The sequence below is a fragment of the Osmia bicornis genome, chromosome 6, assembly GCF_907164935.1.
Source record: "Osmia bicornis bicornis chromosome 6, iOsmBic2.1, whole genome shotgun sequence".
Taxonomy (NCBI): Eukaryota; Metazoa; Arthropoda; class Insecta; order Hymenoptera; family Megachilidae; genus Osmia; species Osmia bicornis.
Window position 1 is genome coordinate 11,351,252 of NC_060221.1, and position 11,445 is coordinate 11,362,696.

Sequence of the window (11,445 nt, forward strand, 5' to 3'; positions counted from 1 at the left end):
GCCGGCGAGAAGACCCCTGCTCACGCGTTACCTAGATGAGCGACTCCCGATCGATGAATCGATCGACTGTGAGCGCCATCATGGCTGAGCGGATTCTCAAACATTTCCGCCCGCCATCAGCAACTCGTTGATGATGTTTCTGCAGGTGTGAGCTCAGCTTGATGGTGAACAGGCAAGATGACAAGCTTGGTGATCGGTCAGATGAGAGTTGTGGTTGCAGTCTTCACAGTTGCAACCCTGGTGAGGGCATCCTTGCCGGAGTGAACTTCGGTCACTCGTGCGAGTGGTCACTTGCTTGGTGGAAGATGCTCGTTCGTGAGCAGCACCAACGAGCCTGTCTTGATGTCGTGAGACGGATGATGCCACTTTGAGATTGACTGAAGTCTCTGCAGGTAGTGTCGAGACCACTGGGACCAGAAGTGTTGAACCCTCTGCTGGATCAGCTGCCATTTCGACAATCTACCTGGTGAAACGTCGAGCAGTGATGGTTCTGATATCGTGTTGAGTGCTGAGCCGATGAGAAAGTGTCCTGGGGTGAGAGCCGAGATGTCGGGATCGTCACTGAGCGGTTCCAATGGCCTTGAGTTGAGCACCGCTTCGATCTGTGTTAGGAGAGTGGAAAACTCTTCGAAAGTTAGTAAGAGCTCACCAATCGTTCTCCTGAGATGATACTTGATCGATTTCACCACAGCTTCCCATTTTCCTCCCATGTGAGGAGCAGCTGGTGGGTTGAACATCCATTGAGTGTTGTCTGCTGACAGAATCGATGCAATTTGTTGGTGCTCCCTTGAACTTGATGTGAACAGGCGTTTGAGTTCTGCCTGTGCTTCAATAAAATTTGTACCACAGTCAGAGTACAACTTGTGTGCGATCCCTCTTCGTGACGAAAATCTTCTGTAGGCTGCCAGAAATCCCTCGGTTGAGTAATCGCTGACAACCTCGACGTGAACAGCTGATGAGGAGAAACATACGAATACGCAGATCCATCCTTTGATCGTTTTCGAGCCTCTTCCCTTTGAATTCTTCATCGTGATCGGTCCTGCATAGTCGACACCGGGGTGAGCGAATGGTCGTGATGGTGTGACTCGAGAGAGAGGTAGTTGACCCATCATCTGACGAGCACGAATCCCCCTCTGACGAGCACACACGACACATCTTAAGATGTGAGATTTTACAGGAGCTCTGCCACCGATGATCTAGTACCGTTGTCGAATGTATGCGAGCGTGAGCTGCGTTCCTCCGTGAAATGTTCGCTTGTGAGCATCTTCAATGATGATCTTCGACAGGTGAGCGTCCCGTGGGAGGATCGCTGGATGTTTTCCATCCCTGCTGAGCGCTGTGTTAGTGAGTCTTCCTCCTACTCGTACTGTTCCCTGCGAGTCGATGAAGGCGGTGAGGCAACTGAAAGGGTGAGCTGCAGGCAGGGTTGAGCCTGAGTTGAGCATCTTGATTTCGTTGGCGAAGTACAAATGCTGAGTCGCGTGAATCCAAAAGAACTGTGCCTTGTCTATGTCGCAGGATGGTATGATGATCACAGGAGGAGTTTCGAGCTTTCTCTTAAGCCGTGAGGCAACCCTGAAACAAAGTGCAGTCAGTCTATACAGCTTAATAAGAGATGAATATTTGTAAATGAGATTCTAATGATAACTTAGCTTTTGAGCTGAAGCAAAGAGTGAGACATTGGGTCTCACTTCGAGCTCGCTGGTTAAAGTTGTGAATTCCTTTTGCTCTGGCCAATGATCTTTATTTCGAGCCATCCATGGAGGACCTTGCCACCAAAGCTCTAATCGTTGGAGTTGATCTGTCGAAATGCCTCGGGAAGCACAGTCGGCTGGATTAGAAGTACCTGGAACATGTCTCCAATGCGCATTTGGGGTGAGTTCTTGGATCTGAATGACTCTGTTCCGAACATAATTCTTCCAACGTGATGCTTGCGATTTGATCCATATGAGCGAAACTTGAGAATCCGTCCACAGGTGCGTTGCATTGATCTTCACCTTGAGCGTTGATTGAACATATTTTGTGAGTTTTGCCGATAGGAGTGCTGCAGACAACTCCAATCTTGGTATTGTGAGCCTCTTCAGTGGTGCAACTTTTGTCTTAAAACAGACAAGTGACGTCATTGAGTTGTTGGACGGAGAGCTCACAGTGATATAAATCACTGCTGCCATGGCAAGTTGAGAAGCATCAGCGAATCCATGAATTTCTACTGTTGAATTGTTCCATGTGTTGAACCGTCTTGGAATTGTCAGTTTGGCCAAACCTTTGAGATCTTCTCTGATGATAAACCATCGTGATATAATTTGAGACGGTAATTGGTCGTCCCAATTGATTTTGTGTAGCCAGAGTTCTTGTAATAGCATTTTTGCTCGTACTATTACAGGTGAGACGAAACCTAATGGATCAAATATCCGAGCCACTTCGGACAATACGAGGCGTTTTGAACACTTACTTGGTTGATCAGTCAAAGTTGATGAGAAGCCGAATGCGTCAGTTTGAGGCATCCATTGAATTCCGAGTAATTTGGTAGTGCAGTCGTCAAATGATATGGGAGCTGACGATTGTGTTGATGACGAAACAGCCAGGAGAAGATCTGGGTGAGTCGCATGCCATTTTGCGAGTGGAAATCCGCCCGCGTTGCACAATGCAATCAGCTGTTGAACGACCTCCACAAGTTCCGAGATTGAGTCTGCTCCTCCAAAGATATCGTCCACATATCTGCCATGTGTGAGCGAAGGCGTTGCCAGAGGGAATCGATGACCCTCGTCGTGAACAAGCTGTATGAGTGCTCGTGTCGCCAGGAAGGGAACCGCCTTTGTACCATACGTGACAGTGGTGAGCTGATAAGGGATGACATTGTGGTCTTCATCGATCCAAAGAATTCGTTGGAGATCCCAATCATCCTTGTGAACTGCTACCTGGCGATACATTTTTGTGATGTCTGTGGCAAAAATGTGGTGATAATGGCGAAGAAAAATTAGAACATCTGTAACATTCAACAGCAAATTAGCACCAGTATGCATTAAATCGTTGACTGATTTGCCTGATGTCGTAGCTTTTGATCCGTTGAATACAACCTTGAGCTTCGTTGTGGAACTGTAGAGACGTAGAACTCCATGGTGAGGCAAATAATATGGTTGGAGATGAGCAGAGGTCTGAGGTGGAACCGTCAGAAGAGACCCTCAACCCTCCTGATGCCGAAGCATCATGTGCCAAGGTCATCTCCCCATCAGGCCCAACGTTCTCAGCCTCTCGTGATGAAATCTGTAATTGATTTGGAGCCTTTATCATGTGTCCTAATTCTTCGTACTCTTTCATGAACTCGACGTAGAGCTGGTTGTATGTTGAATCCTTGGAGAGTCGTCGCAAAGTGCTTTGTAGACATCTTTGAGCAATCTTGTGTGAATTGCATAAGAGTGATGCTGGTGCCCTGAGTGGAATGCGAACGATGTACCTTCCTGTGTGATCACGAGGGTGAGTCGCACAGAAATGTGATTCGCATTCTTCTTCCTCCGGTGTGAGCGTGCTTGGAACGTCCATTGGTGACTCCACTTGAATATTTGATAACAATATCATTATTACTATATCTACATTAGATGTAATGGAATGTACTGATCCCTTCCCACAGATCAATCTACATTTGATAACAACATCGTTGATACTATATCTACATTGGATATAATGTAATATTCTAATCCCTTCCCAGAGATCAATGTACATATAAAAACAGTATCGTCATTACTATATCTACATTAGATGTACTTTAATATACTGATTTATACCCCACAGACTAACGTACATTTAATAAATATATCATTACTGCTATATTTCCATTAGATATAGTATAATATACTGATCCCTTCCCACAGATCAATGCACAGATAATGACAGTATCGTTATTACTATATCTGCATTAGATATAATGTAATATAATGATTTATACCCACAGACCAATGTTCATTTAATAACAATATCATTATTACTATACCTATATTAGATATAATGTAATATACTGATTCCATCCCACAGATCAATGTACATAGAATAACTGTATCGTTATTACTATATCTACATTAGATACGTAATATACATTTAATAACAATATCATTATTACTATATCTACATCAGATGGAATTTAATATACTGATTCAATCCCACGGACCAATGTACATTTAATAACAATATCATTCTTACTGTATCTACATTGGATCTAATGTAATATACTGATTCCTCCCCGCAGATCAATGTACATTTGATAACAATATTATTATTACTATATCTGCATTAGATCTGTTGTAATACACTGATTCCTTCCCACAGATCAATGTACATTTGATAACAATATCATTATTACTATATGTATCGTCGAAATCTCTCCAACATGGAGAAATTCTGTTGTTCAAATATTCGTCGTAAGATGAATGAGGATGAGGGTATTTATTAAATGAATTAAACATATTTCAGCCGAAAATCATTGATCGTTTATTGGCTCATTATACACGATTTGGGGAAAAAGCCTTGCGGCATAAAAAACCCCACGAAATTAAGTTAATTATTTTATACTAAACAAGGTGAAATGCGAACGGTAATTTAATTGTAATATACATGTTTTAAGTTTAATTGTTCCTCGACGTCGATCCGAGGTAAATAAGAGTTATTGCAAGATGCAACGGACTCTACGGGTCATCGTCATGACCGCGTGTTACGTCGCGAGTCGTCGTCACGACCGCGATTTAAGCTCATATTTCCGTGTATTTAACCGAAACGATAACATTCCGATACGTGATTCGACTATCACGGACGCACAACTACGATCTGTATCGATTACATACGGCGGTAATTAGAATACCGTCGTGAGTCTCACGATTACATACGACGGTACTTATGATACCGTCGCGACTTATAAAAACTTGGTAACGTTTCGCAGGTTTCCGCTGGGTGATCCGCTCCGTCGTAGATTCGAACCGAGACTAATCAAAAATCTATCTGTAACAACATATACGCCCGAGCACCCGCGCACGAGAGGGGCGTTGTCTCAAGAAAAATTCTAACTCTCTTTGTCCGTCGTGAGAGGCAAGAAAAACCGTTAGGTTATTTACAACTTGCAGATGTTTATTTTCAAACCGACCCGAGTGAAGTGAATAGACAAAGACTCTGCCTTGACTCGAATTTCGAGGCAGAGAGCTATTCATGGTAGTCTACGCGCCGAGCCACTTGAGTCATAAAATCCCTTCGGTCGCGACAAAAGCAGGTAAAACGTTCGCGGCCGAACATGCTCCCCCCGTTGCGAGTGAGACGAGCAATATTATTGTGCACTGTGAATTCAAACGTAGTGTAGTGGTTTCAAAGTGCATTTCGTTACAATTTCCCGGATTATAGAAAACATTGATACGCGTCTTCGATTAGCGGGCATGATTGCGTTATGTTCCGTTTGACGATGCCGTTGGCGGTCTTGATAGTGGCGACTCGGACCTCTCTATCGTCACCGGGATGAACTTCCGAGACTCTGCCCAGCCTCCATCACATGCAGGGCTGATTCTTGCCCATCAAGATGACGATTGTGCTGATGTTGATGTCACCGCGAGTGGTGAACCATTTTTGGCGCTTTTGGAGCTCGTTCAGATATTCCAGGTACCATCGTTTCGAAAAGTCCTAGCGAGCCTTTACTATTGTTTTCCAGGAAGTCAATCGATTCTCTGGAACGGATAAGTAATTATCCTCCGGCAGCATCCTGAGAGGACGACCGACAAGAATATGCGCAGGTGTTAGCGCCATTGGATTGTTTGGATCTGTCGAGATGGGGCACAATGGCCTAGAATTTAATATTGCTTCTATTTCTATCGCTAGGGTGTTAATTTCTTCAAATGTAAATAAGCGTTCACCGATTACGCGTTTGAAATGATGCTTGAATGATTTGACCGCGGCCTCCCATATGCCTCCGAAGTGTGGTGTTAATGGTGGATTGAAATGCCATGATATGTTTCTATCTGTTGCAAAGTCGTTGACGCGTTCCTTAAATTGATCCGACCCGAATAAAGCATATAGTTCACGGAGTTGATTATTCGCGCCTACAAAATTTGTTCCGTTATCCGAGTACACGTGTGAGGGTATCGTTCGGCGCCCAATGAAACGTCTGAAGGCGCCAAGAAAACCCTCGGTAGTAAGATTACTCACGATCTCGATATATACGGCCTTTACCGACATGCAAATAAAAATACAACCGTAAGCCTTTACACTGTTCCTATTGCGATGCTTCTTTTCTTTAATGAAAAATGGACCGAAAAAATCCACACCCGTGTGTGCGAAAACTGCTGCTTCGTCGACGCGCGCCTTGGGTAAATTTCTCATTTTCCCTTGTAACGGAGACGGCCGGAAGCGAATGCAACGAACGCATCGCCGTACGATTTTCCGAACTTGATTTTTTCCGTCGAGGAGCCAAAATCGATGTCGTATCGTATATAAGGTGCTTTGAATCCCGGAGTGATACGCGCGCTCATGTGTTTCGCGAATTATTAGGTCGGTCACGTGATGATACGATGGTAGAAGTATCGGGTGTTTTTGCGGATACGAAATATCGGCGTTTTGTAATCGTCCGCCGACGCGGAGAAGACCAAATTCGTCGAGGAACGGATTTAAAGAGGCAAAGCGACTGCTCCTTGCTCCCCCCGATGACGAGATGCGTTGAATTTCATCGGTAAACTGTTCTCGTTGGACTGCTCGTAACACGGTTCGTTCCGCGTTGATCTTTTCCTCCGCGCACAATTCACCCTTATATGTATTCGACCGACGCATACGCAAGCAGTGAGCGACGACGCGTACAAGTTTCGCGTATGACGAAAAGCGAGTAAAAAGTTCGCACTTATTGCTATTCAACGTTAGACACGCGTTTGTCTTTAACCCGGGTAGCTCCTCAACTACGATTTCCAAATTTTCTGGCCAAGTGCCTTCGTGACCGCGTAGCCAATGGGGTCCCTCGAACCACGATGAATTGTCACAAAATGCCGCGGGAAGTTGTCCGCGAGATAACGCATACGCCGGGTTATCCTTTGTTTTGACGTGACGCCATTCGGCTTCCTTAACCTTCTGAATTTCTGCGACGCGGTTTGCTTCAAAAAGTTTTAAAACCGACGGTGATTTCTTTAGCCATTGTAAAACGATTGTTGAATCCGAACAGAAAACAACGCGATCGGTCGGAAAACTGAAAGCAGCCTGTACTTCGCGGTAAAGTCGAGCTAGTGTAAGCGCTCCATACAGCTCGAGTCGTGGTATGGTTGTCTCCTTAATCGGCGCGACCCGCGACTTGACACAAGCGAGTCGGACGAGAGTACGGTTTTTTAGATCGCAAGAACGTACGTAAATACACGCGCCATATCCCGCTTTGCTCGCATCGCAAAATCCGTGAATTTGAATGTTTTTTGCGTTTTCCATTACGAGTATCCGGTCAATCGATAAGTTATTAATATGCGGGAGTTGATTCGCGAACGATGTCCATTTCGAGTACAAAGCTTGTGGAACCGATTCATCCCAACCGAGCTTCGACTTCCAGCATTCTTGCATGAAAGTCTTCGCAATTAGGATTACCGGTCCGAGAAGGCCGAGAGGATCGAAAATTTTCGCGATTTCTGATAAAATTCCACGTTTCGTTGATTTGATCGGTGATTCGGTTGATTTTACAGTGTACACGAGTTTATCTCCCTGAGCATGCCACCCGATGCCTAAAGTTTTTATGATGCTGCTTGTATCAATTGTATGATCCAAGCCGAGAACCTTTTCGTTAATATTGTCTAACGCGTGATTGTGGTTCGAGGCCCATTGACGTATGTTAAATCCGCCGCGTTGTAAAGGGCTTATAACTTCGTCGCGTATTTTTAGCGCTTCATCCAAAGTATTCGCTCCTGTCAAAAGATCATCGACGTACAAGTCTCGCTTTAAAATCTTGGAGGCATAGGGAAAGTCCGCGCTCTCGTCGTCCGCAAGCTGCTGAATAGTTCGAATAGCAAGATATGGAGCGGACGACACTCCGAAAGTAACCGTATTTAATTCTAAAGTTCGGATGCGATTATCCTGATACCAGAATACGCGTTGGTATCTTCGATCTTGTGGATGTATCAGAATCTGCCGATACATCTTTTCAATATCCGCGGTAATAACATATACGTGCGTGCGAAACCTGAGCAAATGTTCAAAAAGCTTGTCCTGTATGGTAGGACCTATCATAAGCCTATCATTAAGCGACATCCCTTTATCCGTTTTAGCCGACGCATCGAAAACGACGCGGACCTTCGTTGTCGCGCTCGTAACCCTAATAACCGCGTGGTGAGGTATATAATACGCGGATGCCGATTCGTCGTTGATCAGAGTCATATGTCCGAGAGTAATGTATTCTTCCATTACTTTACTATATTCCGTTTTGAGCTCCGAATTTGAATTTAACTTCCGTTGAAGTGCGTGAAACCGACGCAAAGCAACTCGTCGAGAGTCTCCAAAATCTATATCTCCGGCACGGAACGGTAACCGCACGATATACCGCCCGCTTTCGTTTCGCGTCGTATTATCTATGCAATGCGCTTCGCATAGCGCTCCTTCCGATAATTCCGATATTTCCGCGTCCACGTTTTCGATTAGCCAGAACTTGGCTATCTGTTTTTCTAATTCTGACAAATTGCATGACCTAACCCGATTTTCCGTGCAATCTGTCGTTCCGCCGACTACTACCCAGCCGAGTTGGGTTTTCTGTAATATCAGATCGCAATCATCACGAGATAAATTAATCTGCCCTACTGAAAGTAATGATAAAGTGGCCCCGGAACCAATTAAAAGATCGACAGGTCGCGGTATGTGGAATTCCGGATCTGCGAGACGCAAATTCGACGGAATTCTGATTAATTCGCGCGGGAATTGTTCGTTCGGTACGTAATTTGTGATTCGCGGAACCATCAAACGCGTCAAAGTTTTTTCAAAATCGCTATAAAGTGCCCGGAATTTGATTTGAATGATTCGTTTTGACATCGTAGTCATTTCGTTGATGGCGTTAATCGGAATAGCGTACGGGTGCGTCGGGAGCCTTAATTGTTGCGCGAGCTTTTCCGTTATAAAATGAGCCGTCGCGCAAGTGTCGAGAAGCGCGCGGGCCTCCATTAACGTACCGTCCGCAGATCGAATGAGAACCATCGCGCTCATCATTAATTGCGATTGTGGAGCGCGGCAAACTGTAGTCAACGCGATGCCTGATAGTCATGCATCGTCCGTTTTGTTAACTGTGTCGGTCGCCGGTTTCTCCGGTTTCGCGTGCGCGGCAGGTCTTGGCCGCGTCTCGAACCGATGAAGCAAAGAATGGTGGAAACGCCCGCAATCCTTGCACTGTGATGATTTGCACGACCCACAATGGCTACGAAGGCAATTCCGGCATAACCCTTTACGATTCACAATCTCCCAACATTGCTGTACCGGTAATTTCGTGAGTGCAGGACATCTCGCGACGTAATGCTGCTGTTTGCAATACGAGCAACCACCGATATCACCGGTGATAAAAGCACGTGCGCCTGACTCGATCTTTCGCGTTTTTACCGCGCGTGATTCGCGGTCGGACCGACGTTTATTCCCGTGCTGTGTTTCGATTTTCTCACAAACGCCGGGTTCTTCGAGGTGATGCAATTGGGTCGTGGTCGCGCCTACGAATTTGTAAAATTGCTCTAGGCTGGGAAACACATCTTCGTCCAGCGACTCTTCCCATTTCTGCCGGATGTCGCTGGGAAGTGCCTTTTCCAGCACACAAAGCACCATTGTGTTATCGGGAACTATTGCTAACGATTTCAGCATGATCAGATGTTGGCGAACATCGTCGACTAATTTTGTCAGCCCGGATGGTGTCGCTTTAGTTAAGTCCTTCATTTCGAGAATGGCATTCATGTGTCTAGAAATCAGTATCCGTCGCTTCTCGTACGCGCTGACAAATAATTTCCACGCGCTCTTATAATTCTCCGTGCTCGCGTCGAAGAGGATGACTTTATTCAACGCCTCGCCTCTAAGAGAATTTTTCAAATATATAAATTTTTCTACCTCCGTGATGTCTGTCCGCGCGTCGATCATTGTCAAAAACGTATTTCTGTATGATAACCATTTATTAACACTCCCGTCGAATTTCGGTAATTCCGCGACCGGTAGTTTCAGGGCATGGCGCCCATCCACCAATGTAGTATTTAAACCCGTACTACCGAGTGTATCGTTCGTTCGCGTTACCGATGTACCGGCCGCTTCCATTCCTTCGATCGTACCCGCGCATTCATAGTATTGATCCTGAATCTCTAAGATTTCATCTAACCGGTCGTTAGTAGGATCAATAATCGCGAGCTCATCATTCAACTCCTCGTGCGCGGTCAGCGTGTCAGTCACTCGAGCCAATCGTGATTTGAGCATTAGTTTGTTCAACCGACCCGACGCGACGCTGTTCACAAGCTGTGTGACCTGCGTTTTAAGGGTTGTTCGCCTTCGATTGATTACTTTAACTCTATCCATCGTAAAAAATTATTCGCACGCACCGTATAAGCAATTGATTGAAACTAAGTATTCAAATTAAATAATTAAACAATGCAAGGAACACTTATCCTTCCAATGCTGATGAACCCCGTCTGCAGCGAGTGGCCGGTGGGCGAGAGGTCCCGTGTGACGATGGAGATGGTTGGTTGGACTCCTTGAAGATCGCCTTCGATGAAGTCCGATGTGTATAAATGAGCACTTTTGCGTCTCTAAATCACTGTATCACTCCACGTAATAGTTCTTCCGAAGAAACCGTGAAGTATCAACAATATAAAATATTTCGAAAGATATGATAGAAATGCCGTTGCTAATTTTGCAGCGTGTTACCACGTTCACAGTCAGAGCACGACTAGCGCTCGTCGACCGTTTGTGGGCCCTTTTTCAAGGGACTTCTCCCCCCATGAAGGGGAAACGCACTGACTTCGGGAAAATCTATCTTCCCACGGAAAGGAACACGCTCTGGCGATTCATACATGGCCGTTTCGACCGTTGCATTTAACTTGAATTTTCGAATTTCCGCTCGCACTTTCACCGGTTTACCGCTCATTCCTCACAGGAGGCACCAAAAAATGTATCGTCGAAATCTCTCCAACATGGAGAAATTCCGTTGTTCAAATATTCGTCGTAAGATGAATGAGGATGAGAGTATTTATTAAATGAATTAAACAGATTTGAGCCGAAAATCATTGATCGTTTATTGGCTCATTATACACGATTTGGGGAAAAAGCCTTGCGGCATAAAAAACCCCACGAAATTAAGTTAATTATTTTATACTAAACAAGGTGAAATGCGAACGGTAATTTAATTGTAATATACATGTTTTAAGTTTAATTGTTCCTCGACGTCGATCCGAGGTAAATAAGAGTTATTGCAAGATGCAACGGACTCTACGGGTCATCGTCATGACC

At 45.0% G+C, this 11,445-nt stretch overlaps 1 protein-coding gene across 1 annotated transcript; it reads right to left on the reverse strand.

Moving 5' to 3' along the window:
* Nucleotides 1-287: 287 nt before the first annotated feature.
* Nucleotides 288-1,109, reverse strand: LOC114881332. The gene has a single exon (XM_029198078.2). It carries the CDS (start codon nt 1,107-1,109, stop codon nt 288-290), a length of 822 nt encoding a protein of 273 aa, XP_029053911.1.
* Nucleotides 1,110-11,445: the final 10,336 nt, after the last annotated feature.

Coding starts and splice junctions, on each gene's coding strand:
- LOC114881332 (XM_029198078.2), bottom strand. CDS start 1,109: ATGGGTCAACTACCTCTCTCTCGAGTCACACCATCACGACCATTCGCT.